This window comes from Oncorhynchus keta, chromosome 19 (assembly GCF_023373465.1).
Source record: "Oncorhynchus keta strain PuntledgeMale-10-30-2019 chromosome 19, Oket_V2, whole genome shotgun sequence".
Classification (NCBI taxonomy): domain Eukaryota; kingdom Metazoa; phylum Chordata; class Actinopteri; order Salmoniformes; family Salmonidae; genus Oncorhynchus; species Oncorhynchus keta.
This window is the reverse complement of record NC_068439.1, coordinates 6,834,862-6,849,604: the sequence shown is the minus strand read 5'-3', so window position 1 is coordinate 6,849,604 and position 14,743 is coordinate 6,834,862. Positions and strand designations below refer to the sequence as shown.

General features: G+C 44.8%; 1 protein-coding gene across 7 annotated transcripts in view; it reads right to left on the bottom strand.

The window, feature by feature from the left end:
• Positions 1 to 611: 611 nt before the first annotated feature.
• LOC118381541 (uncharacterized protein KIAA1522 homolog) overlaps positions 612 to 14,743 on the bottom strand; it is a 111,728-nt gene continuing 97,596 nt past the window's right edge. For 6 of the 7 annotated variants that reach the window (XM_052469154.1, XM_052469157.1, XM_052469155.1 and 3 more), the window contains 5 exons: positions 8,093 to 8,194; positions 7,723 to 7,886; positions 7,273 to 7,458; positions 1,178 to 5,046; positions 612 to 738 (listed from right to left, as the gene is read on the bottom strand). In XM_052469154.1, the coding sequence (XP_052325114.1) occupies positions 735 to 738; positions 1,178 to 5,046; positions 7,273 to 7,458; positions 7,723 to 7,886; positions 8,093 to 8,194 (4,325 nt within the window). In that variant the 3' untranslated portion in view covers positions 612 to 734. The remainder of the gene's footprint in view (positions 739 to 1,177; positions 5,047 to 7,272; positions 7,459 to 7,722; positions 7,887 to 8,092; positions 8,195 to 14,743) is intronic. The other variant, XM_052469159.1, reaches the window with a different exon arrangement.

The window sequence follows — 14,743 nt, the reverse complement described above, 5'->3', positions numbered from 1 at the left end:
TTAATTAATTAATTAAAATAATTCAGTGATTGTTTGACTCCAAAAGGGAATCTTTATGAAGATTTTTTTTATTTTTAATTGTCGTCTTGTTTTTTCTTTCTCAACTGCAGTGACCTTTTTTAACCTCTGGATGACCTCTGGATGACCTCTACTACAAGCACAGCCTTTTGTGCTGTATTTACAAAATCCAGCCGCAGTTTGTCCTTTGTCCTGATGGTTGCACTTTCCTAGAGCGGACTAAGGGCTCTCTATTCCATCTGTGGCGCTGAAGCGCTTTTAAAGGTATTTTTCCGACTGAGCCGCCATTAAGCGTTTCCGGTGCAGGCAGTCTCCTCTAAAGCTGGAACATTGTCTTTAAACTTCCACGATACGGATTGAATAGGTTCTCACTGGACCTCTATGTTTTAGAAAAATACTCCCAAAATAAAGCTTTAATTTGAAAAGAAATGGGGACCAATGCCATCTTTTTTTGCAAAAATATAAAGGCCTTTTGAAGACATCTCCCTCTCTACTCTCATTATTCTCTCTCTCTCTCTCTCTCTCTCTCTCTCTCTCTCTCTCTCTCTCTCTCTCTCCCTCTCTCTCTCTCTCCCTCTCCCTCTCCCTCCTCTCCCCCCATGTTTCTCAGGTTTTTGTAGTCCTTGATTTGTTCATCCGTCTTGGTCCCATTCCACAAGAATCCAGTCTTTTTTCAAAAGCGCAATGGTGCTTCCACAATGTTAGACGTCTCCATTTCACCTGGAAAACAGTGGAAATATGTTAAACTTAGATGTCAGTGCGTCCCAATAGGCACCTTATTCCCTATATATAGTGCACTACCTGTGACCAGAGCCCTATGATATGTTGTGTGTGTGTGTGTGTGTCTGTGTGTGTGTGTGTGTGTGTGTGTGTGTGTGTGTGTGTGTGTGTGTGTGTGTGTGTGTGTGTGTGTGTGTGTGTGTGTGTGTGTGTGTGTGTGTGTGTGTGTGAGAGAGAGAGAGAGAGCGTGGTGTTCGTCTTTAAATAATTTATAAGCATTCAATGAAACATTATCACTGCAAGATCAATGTGATGCACTACCTGCATTACTACCTGAAATAAACAAATTATATTTACTTTACAGCTCGTCTTTTCAAGGAGGTGTAGTTATTAACATGCAGACAAAATCCGATTCTAAGTGTAGCGCTGATGTTCTTACTTGCTGTCCTCTGTCAGTGCTTGCTGGCCTGCAGGTTGCGCTGTTTCTGTCTCTCCGTTAGCTTCTGTTCCCCTTGGAGACGGAGTGCTCCTCAGTGTAGAACACACAGGCTTCTCCAAGGTGTGAGCTGGTTTCTTAGCCACGGGTGGAGGAATTCTCCTCGGAATCCCAGTTCTTCCAACGTTGCCATTAGCGACTGTGGAAGCCATAGATTGTTCGGAAAAGCGCTTGAGTTCCGCGGCTAGGCTCTGCTTTAGGCTCGCCTGTACCTCGGGGGAGGAGGAGGAGGCAGGCGTTTCTATGACAACCTTCTTTGAGCTCCTGGAGAAGATGAAGCTAGCGGTGGTGGTGGTGGTGGGGGTCTTTAGCATCTCACCCCCTTCTGGTAACAATGGGGATAACATTCCTGATTTACCCCCACTGCAACTGGGAATTGAGGTGGAGGATGGCATTCTAAAGCGTGTTGGAAGATTATCTCTGGAAGACATGGCTGCTGTCTTCATTCGGATAGCTTCCTGCATGCTCATCGAGGGGGCGATGAGCGTCGCCGGTGACGACTTCAGTGGCCGAGGTGTGGATTTTAGTGACAGGGATCTCCGAATTGGTTTTTGGGGTGTTATGTTCTGAGATCCTTGGGTTTGGGTTGAACTCTGATCCTGAGCAGGTGGTTTCTCACTGTTGGAATTGTTGCCGTCGGAACGCGCCTTAACGTAGTCGTCGCCAACGTTGACCGATCTGAGACGTACCATTTGAAGCAGAGAGGGTGTGACCAGTGGAATGTTGGCATCTTCTTTGGGAATAGGGACACTCTTGTGCCTAGACAGAAGCTCTTTGCTCCTGGTCTCTCTGTTCGCCAAGCTGGGTTGTCTCCTGAAGATCACAGGGGGTTGGTTCTCAGTTGGGAGAGGGGGTGGGAGAGGGATGTTAATGGGTGGTAGACGTGGTACACTGTTAGGGAGCACAGAGGGCATCTGATCCTCAAATTGTACACAGGGAGGGAGCGGGACATTGATAGGAGGTGGAGGAGGAATACTTGATGGGGGCACCAAGGCTGTTGTCATTGGTGGAGGAGGAGGAGCTTCCTGGTGTGAGGGAGGGACATCCTCTGGTAAGGGCGGTACTTCCTGTGATTCAGTTGGTTGTGGGGTGTCTTGCATTGTGATTGGTTTCTGGGCAGATTGCTTGACCTCTGCCTCTTTTTCATTGGGCTGAACTGGAGAAATGACAGCTGAATCATCTGAAGGAATTAATTGGAGCTCAGCTGATTCAGATTCCTCAAAGCTGGTTTCATCAGTTGGGATTAGAGCATTAGAGTTCAGAATCACCCTTTCAGGTTTATCCTCTTTTGGCTCCATTTGAGTGGAAATGGGTGAAAGATCTGTAGTTTCCCCATTCACAGTTGCGACAGTGAAAACATTCACGGTTTCCTTAACCTCCTCCCCATCCAGAGCTATAATGGACGCCTCCTGGACATCAGCGACTGTGTTACATGTCTCCACCACATCTGGCAAGCTCTCCGTCATGAAGGGAGGGGGAGGAGGTGGAAAGTCCATTTCATCAAAGACTGAATCTGCTGGCTCCTCTGGTGGGGGTGGAGGGGGCCAGCAGGACTGTATTATGGGAATCTCTTCCTCACACTCCTCCTCTACCTCAGGTGGGGGAGGGGCCACAGAGTAGGGAGGTGTCTTAGAAGGAGGTGGAGGAGGGTGGTGGGAAGGGGGAGGTGAGGCTGGAGGAGAGACCCGGTCCACTTTGGGAGGCTCCACGGCAAGGGTCTGTGTAGATTTGGTGGGACTTTCCTCTATAGTGTTTTCAGTAGTACTCTGACCTTCGACATCCTTAGCTGCTACCTCAACCTCAACTTCCTTAGCGACTACCTCAGCCTGTGGAGAACACTTCTCACTCTCGCTGGGTGACTCTACCTTCACCTCTACTGTGACCTCATCAAATGGCGACTTTTGTTGTATGTCTGCTGTTAATTGAACTTTAGCTTCTTTTCTATGAGTACTTTTCTTCATGACAGGAGGGGGTTCCTTCTTTGGAATCATTGTTAAACTAACTTGTGTCTCTAGCCTCTCTTCCTGATCCTTGACCTGTGCAACACTACTACTGCTACTACTACTCTGATCCTGCTTCTGGTCCTGGATCTCTACACTTGCTTTTACCTTCTCTGCGATCACCGCCAGGCTTCCTTGTTCTTTCGTTTGACTTTCTGTGCTCTCCGATACCTCAGGTGCCTGCTCTAACATAGGCTCAGTCTTGTCTCGGGGAACAATGTATTTGCTTTCTGATTTTGTCAAAGTAACTTCTTCTACCGTAGCCTGCTTTTTGTTCGAGCCTTCAGACTCTTTGCTAGCTTTAGTTTGAGGTTCCCGCTTTTGCTCAATCATGGCAGCTTGCTCTTTTAGTTCCTGTTGCTTCTGGAGCTGTGCTAGCCTGTTGACGTTGGGGCAAGGCCCACACAGCAGTTCGAAGGTGTGTCTGTTGTGGGCCCAGGTCTCCGGGGGTGGCGGGGAAGGGGCTTTGATTTTAGGGGGTGGCGGAATGTTAAGCAGCTCACTGATCGCCATGGATGAAGAGAAACGGACCGGGGTCACCGTTTCTGGATCTTCTATTCTCATAACAGCCGGGGGTAGGGAGGCCTGCTGAAGAGGGTTAAAACTGTTTTTCGAGGCCTCTCGATTGACGAGTTCTGAGGTGACTGAGGACAGGGAGGTGAGGGAAGAGGAGACTGAGGCTAAAGAGAAGGAAGCTCTTGAACCAGATCGTTCCGGTTTGACAGGATACTTCTTCTGTTTACCTGGGGAGACGGAAGGGAGGATCCCCTTGGGGGAAAGTGTCGGTGTACCACTCTGGCTGGAGTACCCACTGGAGGGGGACATGGTCCTTTCAAATGTACCCTCCTCTGATGGGGCTTTCTGGGGGGAAGAGCTGCTGGACACTGGCCCCCCTGATTTTCCACTACCTCCATGGGAGACCTGTGTGGGACTCAGAGGACTAGATGCTGCGGAAGATCTTGTATCATCTAAAGAGTTAACCCCAGATGATTTGGCTACATGGACAGAGCTCTTTGTGATTTCTTTGTAGAGCTCTTTAGAGATCTCGATCGTAACTAAGCTTGTGTCTTCAGCAGCCTCCAACTTCCCACCCGCAGAGTCACTGAGGTCTTTAATCTCCACCAGTCGCCTCTTTATCATCTTCTCATGGTGCAGTGAGTTGGTTCTCCTGGGGGGAGCCGGGGGCAACTTGGTCTTCATGATCGACAGACAGCGAGAGAATCTGAAAGAGTCTCCTCCAACATCGCTCATCCCCCCAGATCCAGATAGGACCCCCTGAGCGGTCGCAGTACCAGTACCCCTACTAGTGCTGCTGACCCAGCTAGCGGGGTTTTGTAGGCTCACCTTGTCCTGGTCCCCAGCACCAGGCTGCTGCAGCTGTGTCTCCTGCCCAATGAGGCTCACCGTCTGTGTGTTAGCAAGTCCGAAGCTCCCCTTCGTGGAGGAGATGGCGGAGGAGTTGGACTTGATCGTCTCGGAAGACTGCGAGTGGCTCCAGCTGGATCTTGAAGTCACTGAGTGTGGGGTCACCTTAGAGCCATTGTCACAGGAACTACTGTCACCATGTGAAACGCTGTCACCGCCTTCATAGCAACCTTCACCGCCCGACCTCCTCGACGATGCAGGGCTGTCCGACGACCCGGACGCCAGGCAGCTCTTGCTGACGGTACGGACCGCTCCGTTACCTTTGTTTCCACGGGTACGGCTGGTGCTGCGGTCAATCTGTATGACGTCGACGGAGGCCGGCAGGTAGGCGTTGGGGATAATCTTAGACATGTAAGTGGCTTGGGGAGAGATGGACATCACCGGACCCTGGGTGGGGGCGAATACAAGGGTCAACATTAGGAGTCATACTATGTAGAGAACTGCAGAGCTGTCATACTATGTAGATATACTGTAGTCTGGCCAAATGTGGAGCAGGAGGCCATTTTGCAGCCTCAGCATTCCATTATCTTTCTAACATTTTCCACCGCCATTGTTGCAGCCCCTTTTACTAGCCTGTTCAACCTCTCTTTCATATCGTCCGAGATTCCTAAAGATTGGAAAGCTGTTGCGGTTCTCCCCCTCTTCAAAGGGAATAGCAGATGTTCTGAAAGAGCTGGAAGACCTGGACCCATACAAATCAGCTGGGCTTGACAATCTGGAACCTCTATTTCTGAAACTATCCGCCGCCATTGTCGAAACTCCTATTACCAACCTCTCTTTCGTATTGTCTGAGATCCCCAAGGATTGGAAAGCTGCCGCAGTCATCCCCCTCTTCAAAGGGGGAGACACCCTGGACCCAAACTGTTACAGACCTACATCCATCCTGTTCTGCCGTTCTAAAGTCTTCGAAAGCCAAGTTAATAAACAGATCACTGATCATTTCGAATGTACTTTCTTCACTGTGCAATCCGGTTTCCGAGCTGGTCACTGGTGCACGTCAACCACGCTCAAGGTACTAAACGATATCTTAACCGCCATCGATAAAAGACAGTACTGTGCAGCACTGTGTCAATCACGGTATTCTTATCGGCAGACTCAACAGCCTTGGTTTCTCAAATGACTGCCTCGTTCTGACTTAGAATATGTGGACAACTACAAATACCTAGGTGTCTGGTTAGACTGTAAACCATCCTTCCAGACTCATATTAATCATCTCCAATCCAAAATTAATTATAGAATCGGCTTCCTATTTCGCAACAAAGCATCCTTCACTCATGCTGCCAAACATACCCTTGTAAAACTGACTCTCCTACCAATCCTTGACTTCGGCAATGTCATTTACAAAATAACCTCCAACACTCTACTCACCAAACTGGATGCAGTCTATCACAGTGCCATCCGTTTGGGCACCAAAGCCCCATATACCACCCACCACTGTGACCTTTATGCTCTAGTTGGCTGGCCCTCGCTACATATTCGTCGCCAGCCCAACTGGCTCCAGGTCATCTATAAGTCTTTGCTGGGTAAAGCTCCGCCTTATCTCAGCTCACTGGTCACCATAACAACACTCACCCGTAGCACGCGCTCCAGCAGGTTTATCTCACTGGTCATCCCCAAACTTACTTTGGCCGTCTTTCCTTCCACCTCTCTGCTGCCAATGAATGGAACACATTCCTAAAATCGCTGAAGTTGGAGACTCATATCTCCCTCACTAACTTTAAGCATCAGCTATCTGAGCAGCTTACCGATCTCTGCAGCTGTACACAGCCCATCTGTAAATATCCCATCCAACTACCTACCTCATCCCCATATTGTTTTTATTTATTTTTCTGCTCTTTTGTACACCAGTATTTCTACTTGCACATCATCATCTACACATCTATCACTCCAGTGTTCATTTTCTAAAATGAACTCTACAAGGTCTCGAAAGCGTTCCACAGGGATGCTGGCTAACGTTGACTCCAATACAGTTGTGTCCAGTTGGCTGGATGTCCTTCGGGTGGTGGACCATTCTTGATACACACTGGACACGGTTGAGTGTTAAAAAACATTGCAGTTCTTGATACAAACCAGTGCGCATTGGCGCCTATTACCATACACCATTCAAAGGCACTTAAATCTTTTGTCTTGCCCATTCACCCTCTGAATGGCACACACACACGATCCATGTCTGAATTGTCTCAAAGCTTAAACATCCTTATTTAACATGTCTCCTCCTCTTCATCTACATGTCTCCTCCTCTTCATCTACATGTCTCCTCCTCTTCATCTACATGTCTCCTCCCCTTCATCTACATGTCTCCTCCTCTTCATCTACATGTCTCCTCCCCTTCATCTACATGTCTCCTCCCCTTAATCTACATGTCTCCTCCTCTTCATCTACATGTCTCCTCCTCTTCATCTACATGTCTCCTCCCCTTCATCTACATGTCTCCTCCTCTTCATCTGCACTGATTGAAGTGGATTTAACAAGCGACATCAATAAGGGATCATAGCTTTCACCTGGATTCACCTGGTCAGTTTATGTCATGGAAAGAGCAGGTGTTCCTAATGTTTAATTCACTCAGTGTCGATGACCCCAGCAGGAAGAAACACTGTTCTGAACGGGACTCACCTGTGGCTCCTGGAGGAAGCTGGGGAATCCAGAGGAGCAGGAGGAGGTCGTGCCAGGCACGGCCAGAGACTTGGGCCTCTGGGTGGAGGAGAGACGAGAGTCCAGTCCCCTGTGGTGGCTGAAGCCCTGGTCGTCCCTGTAAACAGACTGGAGGTGGTGTCTCAACAGCTCCTCCTCTCTGGATGCCTATTAGGTGAGTTCAGTTGTAATTAAATATAAATATATTTGCACAAGGCAATAAAAAACGTTTTACTAATCATTTTAATAGTTTTTAATAGTTTTTTTTAATCCGATGTTATGAGATCCAATGTAACTACAATTTATTCATGCAAGTAGCTGTCGGTAAGTGAAAGTACGACACTATAACCAGTGGCACACAACAAATGTACTTGTCCGAGTTATAACGCTTGAAAGCCTGATTTTTGATACAGGCTCATATGAAAGCCTCACCTCCAGGTCTGAGAGGTGTACTCTTGCCCCTTCGTAGTTGGCTAGAGGGGTCTCTCCGTCGATGGTGGGGATGACGACCACACCTGATTGGCCGTCTCTACCCTGTCCGACAGAGCCGTTAGGGAGCTGGGAATGAACTTTGTACTCAGAGCCACTGTGAAGGGCTAGAAGGGGGAATAGAGATGGAACACGTCTCATCACCTCATTTAAATATGACAGAAGATTTGATTTGGCTTTTTTTGTCAACGTGCCTTAGAGTATTCATCACTTTATTTACAAAACCCTGGACATTTATTGGTCTGGGTGACTCTTCTTTGTCAAGTGAAGCTCAGAGTTAAAGCTAGCTGCCATCCAAGGACTACACATGTACCCAGCTCTCTCTGGACCTGCTGGGGTATGCCCATGATAGTAGTCCTCCTGTTCTTCCTCTTGTCCAGTCTCTTCACTGGGTTCAGAGGCTTGAATGTGGAGCCTGGAAGGATAAGATGAGATGGTTTTTAGAGGAGGGAGAAGGGATGAGATAAGGGATGAGATAAGGATGAGATAAGGGAGGAGATGTTTTTAGAGGAGGGAGAAGGATGAGATAAGGGATGAGATAAGAGATGAGATAAGGGATGAGATGTGTTTAGAGGAGGGAGAATGATGAGATAAGGGATGAGATGTGTTTAGAGGAGGGAGAAGGGATGAGATAAGGGATGAGATAAGGGATGAGATGTGTTTAGAGGAGGGAGAAGGATGAGATAAGGGATGAGATAAGGGATGAGATGTGTTTAGAGGAGGGAGAAGGATGAGATAAGGGATGAGATAAGGGATGAGATGTGTTTAGAGGAGGGAGAAGGATGAGATAAGGGATGAGATAAGGGATGAGATGTGTTTAGAGGAGGGAGAAGGATGAGATAAGGGATGAGATAAGGGATGAGATGTGTTTAGAGGAGGGAGAAGGATGAGATAAGGGATGAGATAAGGGATGAGATGTGTTTAGAGGAGGGAGAAGGATGAGATAAGGGATGAGATGTGTTTAGAGGAGGGAGAAGGATGAGATAAGGGATGAGATAAGGGATGAGATGTGTTTAGAGGAGGGAGAAGGATGAGATAAGGGATGAGATGTGTTTAGAGGAGGGAGAAGGATGAGATAAGGGATGAGATGTGTTTAGAGGAGGGAGAAGGATGAGATAAGGGATGAGATAAGGGATGAGATGTGTTTAGAGGAGGGAGAAGGATGAGATAAGGATGAGATAAGGGATGAGATGTGTTTAGAGGAGGGAGAAGGATGAGATAAGGGAGGAGATAAGGGATGAGATGTGTTTAGAGGAGGGAGAAGGATGAGATAAGGGATGAGATAAGGGATGAGATAAGGGATGAGATGTGTTTAGAGGAGGGAGAAGGATGAGATAAGGGATGAGATAAGGGATGAGATGTGTTTAGAGGAGGAGAAGGATGAGATAAGGGATGAGATAAGGGATGAGATGTGTTTAGAGGAGGGAGAAGGATGAGATAAGGGATGAGATGTGTTTAGAGGAGGTTTAGAGGATGAGATAAGGGATGAGATAAGGGATGAGATGTGTTTAGAGGAGGGAGAAGGATGAGATAAGGGATGAGATGTGTTTAGAGGAGGGAGAAGGATGAGATAAGGGATGAGATAAGGGATGAGATGTGTTTAGAGGAGGGAGAAGGATGAGATAAGGGATGAGATGTTTTAGAGGAGGGAGAAGGATGAGATAAGGGATGAGATAAGGGATGAGATGTGTTTAGAGGAGGGAGAAGGATGAGATAAGGGATGAGATGTTTTAGAGGAGGGAGAAGGATGAGATAAGGGAGGAGATAAGGGATGAGATGTGTTTAGAAGGAGGGAGAAGGGATGAGATAAGGGATGAGATGTGTTTAGAGGAGGGAGAAGGATGAGATAAGGGATGAGATAAGGGATGAGATGTGTTTAGAGGAGGGAGAAGGATGAGATAAGGGATGAGATAAGGGAGGAGATGTTTTTAGAGGAGGGAGAAGGATGAGATAAGGGAGGAGATGTTTTTAGAGGAGGGAGAAGGATGAGATAAGGGAGGAGATGTTTTTAGAGGAGGGAGAAGGATGAGATAAGGAGGAGATAAGGGATGGATGAGTAAAAATGTGTTGGGGATTTTAAATTCACTTTAGGGAATTTACTGGGGGTCGGGGGTTTTCAAACTTTTTTAATATATATTTTTTTGCTTTGGGAGAGATGTGTGTTTTTCTTTATTTGGCACAGGGGATGGTAGTGTTTTTTTCCCTCCCTTGTTTACATTTGCTCTTCTGCTCATATTTTCCTTATAAACAATAGCTTGTCTTATTTTTCATATTGCCCTAATAAAAAGTTTTGAAAAGTTTGTGAAGGTTTGATATGGTGTGATTATTATTATGCTTTATGCTACTGCAGACCTGTGATATGAAGGAAGTGACTCTGACAGTTGAACTATGCTACTGCAGACCTGTTTATATGAAGGAAGTGACTCCGACAGTTGAACTATGCTACTGCAGACCTGTGATATGAAGGAAGTGACTCCGACAGTTGAACTATGCTACTGCAGACCTGTGATATGAAGGAAGTGACTCCGACAGTTGAACTATGCTACTGCAGACCTGTGATATGAAGGAAGTGACTCTGACAGTTGAACTATGCTACTGCAGACCTGTTTATATGAAGGAAGTGACTCCGACAGTTGAACTATGCTACTGCAGACCTGTTTATATGAAGGAAGTGACTCCGACAGTTGAACTATGCTACTGCAGACCTGTGATATGAAGGAAGTGACTGACTGACAGTTGAACTATGCTACTGCAGACCTGTGATATGAAGGAAGTGACTCTGACAGTTGAACTATGCTACTGCAGACCTGTGATATGAAGGAAGTGACTCTGACAGTTGAACTATGCTACTGCAGACCTGTTTATATGAAGGAAGTGACTCCGACAGTTGAACTATGCTACTGCAGACCTGTGATATGAAGGAAGTGACTCCGACAGTTGAACTTGAGGTGAGGAAGACTGTTTCGGCCCTACCAGAGTTACTCCTATAATATAACAATATAATGCTTATCTTTATATCAAATATTCAGATAGAAAATTAACGAATCAGCCTCCTACTGTACGTCTTTATCTATATAGCAGACACAGTAGTCATATGACATGGGAAAATGGAAGCTTTATTTAACTAGGCAAGTCAGTTAATTAAGGACAAATTCTTATTTACAATGACGGCCTACCCCGGCCAAATCCGGACGATGCTGAGCCAATTGTGCGCCGCCCTGTGGGATTCCCAATCACGACCGAATGTGATACAGCCTGGATTTGAACCAGAGAATGTAGTGACCTATCTTGCACTGAAATACAGTGCCTTAGACTGCTGCGCCACTCAGGAGCCCACTAAAAAAATGCATAAAGAAATGCATGTTGATGTCGTCGAGATATGCTGGTGATATGCTGGTGATATGCTGCTGATATGCTGCTGATATGCTGGTGATATGCTGGTGATATGCTGCTGATATACTGCTGATATACTGGTGATATGCTGGTGATATGCTGATATGCTGGTGATATGCTGGTGATATGCTGGTGATATGCTGGTGATATGCTGCTGATATGCTGGTGATATGCTGCTGATATGCTGGTGATATGCTGCTGCTGATATGCTGGTGATATGCTGATATGCTGGTGATATGCTGGTGATATGCTGCTGATATGCTGGTGATATGCTGCTGATATGCTGGTGATATGCTGCTGATATGCTGGTGATATGCTGGTGATATGCTGGTGATATGCTGCTGATATGCTGATATGCTGGTGATATGCTGGTGATATGCTGCTGATATGCTGGTGATATGCTGCTGATATGCTGCTGATATGCTGGTGATATGCTGGTGATATGCTGGTGATATGCTGGTGATATGCTGATATGCTGGTGATATGCTGGTGATATGCTGATATGCTGGTGATATGCTGGTGATATGCTGGTGATATGCTGATATGCTGCTGATATGCTGGTGATATGCTGGTGATATGCTGGTGATATACTGATATGCTGCTGGTGATATGCTGTGTGATATGCTGGTGATATGCTGGTGATATGCTGATATGCTGCTGATATGCTGGTGATATGCTGGTGATATGCTGCTGATATGCTGGTGATATGCTGGTGATGCTGGTATGCTGGTGATATGCTGGTGATATGCTGGTGATATGCTGCTGATATGCTGGTGATATGCTGGTGATATGCTGGTGATATGCTGCTGATATGCTGGTGATATGCTGGTGATATGCTGCTGATATGCTGGTGATATGCTGCTGATATGCTGCTGATATGCTGGTGATATGCTGGTGATATGCTGGTGATATGCTGGTGATATGCTGGTGATATGCTGCTGATATGCTGGTGATATGCTGGTGATATGCTGGTGATATGCTGGTGATATGCTGGTGATATGCTGGTGATATGCTGCTGATATGCTGGTGATATGCTGGTGATATGCTGCTGATATGCTGGTGATATGGCTGATCTGCTGATATGCTGGTGATATGCTGGTGATATGCTGGTGATATGCTGCTGATATGCTGGTGATATGCTGGTGATATGCTGGTGATATGCTGCTGATATGCTGGTGATATGCTGGTGATATGCTGGTGATATGCTGGTGATATGCTGGTGATATGCTGGTGATATGCTGGTGATATGCTGCTGATATGCTGGTGATATGCTGCTGATATGCTGGTGATATGCTGGTGATATGCTGCTGATATGCTGGTGATATGCTGGTGATATGCTGGTGATATGCTGCTGATATGCTGCTGATATGCTGGTGATATGCTGGTGATATGCTGGTGATATGCTGCTGATATGCTGGTGATATGCTGGTGATATGCTGCTGATATGCTGGTGATATGCTGGTGATATGCTGGTGATATGCTGGTGATATGCTGGTGATATGCTGGTGATATGCTGGTGATATGCTGGTGATATGCTGGTGATATGCTGGTGATATGCTGGTGATATGCTGATGATATGCTGGTGATATGCTGGTGATATACTGGTGATATGCTGGTGATATGCTGGTGATATGCTGGTGATATGCTGGTGATATGCTGGTGATATGCTGGTGATATGCTGGTGATATGCTGGTGATATGCTGGTGATATGCTGGTGATATGCTGGTGATATGCTGGTGATATGCTGGTGATATACTGGTGATATGCTGGTGATATGCTGGTGATATGCTGGTGATATACTGGTGATATGCTGGTGATATACTGGTGATATACTGGTGATATACTGGTGACATGCTGGTGTCACCAGCATATATATATATATATATATATAAATGTTAATATCATACAGTGGACACCTACGCCTACAGGCCTATGCATGCAATGCCCTGATGCATTTAGTGCTCAAATCTCTTGACCACTGAACCCCCCCAAAATGCTAAAGTTTTGCATAAAGCTACACATCGAAACACGAGGAATAGTGTTTTTGTCATTTGTTCTAGGCTGTTTTTAAGGACCTGTAAATGTGTCTCATTTGGCCAATATCCCTCGTTTATTTATGCTGCTGGCTTCGCCAGGTTTGATCTGAATGCATATGAACCGATACATTTCTCAGATACCCGGTAAAATAAAAATATTCCCTGTCATGTTGAACGGGTCCAAATTTTCTGAAATGGGATGTTGTTTTTTATTGAAGATTTTTCATAATTTTTGCTCGACAATCTGACGCCAATATGACGGAAACCTAGCTAGCGCGCTGGACCAGTGTCACTTTTGATTATGCCTGCACATCATGGTTCAACAGCCTCCCCGGCCATTTGAAGAATAAGCTACCAGCCAAACAAGCTTGTATGAATTGTACCTCATGAACTCCCCCTGATACTCATCTGGAGGTTGAGCATCTCTATCTCTGTAGTGTCTCTGTGTCTATGTAATGTGTCTGTATCTATATAATGTGTCTGTATCTATATAATGTGTCTGTATCTATATAATGTCTCTGTATCTATATAATGTCTCTGTATCTATATAATGTCTCTGTATCTATATAATGTGTCTGTATCTATATAATGTGTCTGTAATGTCTCTGTATCTATATAATGTCTCTGTATCTATATAATGTGTCTGTATCTATATAATGTCTCTGTATCTATATAATGTGTCTGTGTCTATATAATGTCTCTGTATCTATATAATGTGTCTGTATCTATATAATGTCTCTGTATCTATATAATGTCTCTGTATCTATATAATGTGTCTGTATCTATATAATGTCTCTGTATCTATATAATGTCTCTGTATCTATATAATGTCTCTGTATCTATATAATGTCTCTGTATCTATATAATGTGTCTGTATCTATATAATGTGTCTGTATCTATATAATGTGTCTGTATCTATATAATGTCTCTGTATCTATATAATGTGTCTGTAATGTCTCTGTATCTATATAATGTCTCTGTATCTATATAATGTGTCTGTATCTATATAATGTGTATGTATCTATATAATGTCTCTGTATCTATATAATGTGTCTGTATCTATATAATGTCTCTGTATCTATATAATGTCTCTGTATCTATATAATGTCTCTGTATCTATATAATGTGTCTGTATCTATATAATGTCTCTGTATCTATATAATGTGTCTGTATCTATATAATGTCTCTGTATCTATATAATGTCTCTGTATCTATATAATGTGTCTGTATCTATATAATGTGTCTGTATCTATATAATGTCTCTGTATCTATATAATGTGTCTGTGTCTATATAATGTGTCTGTAATGTCTCTGTATCTATATAATGTCTCTGTATCTATATAATGTCTCTGTATCTATATAATGTGTCTGTATCTATATAATGTGTCTGTATCTATATAATGTGTCTGTATCTATATAATGTGTCTGTATCTATATAATGTCTCTGTATCTATATAATGTGTCTGTATCTATATAATGTGTCTGTATCTATATAATGTCTCTGTATCTATATAATGTGTCTGTATCTATATAAT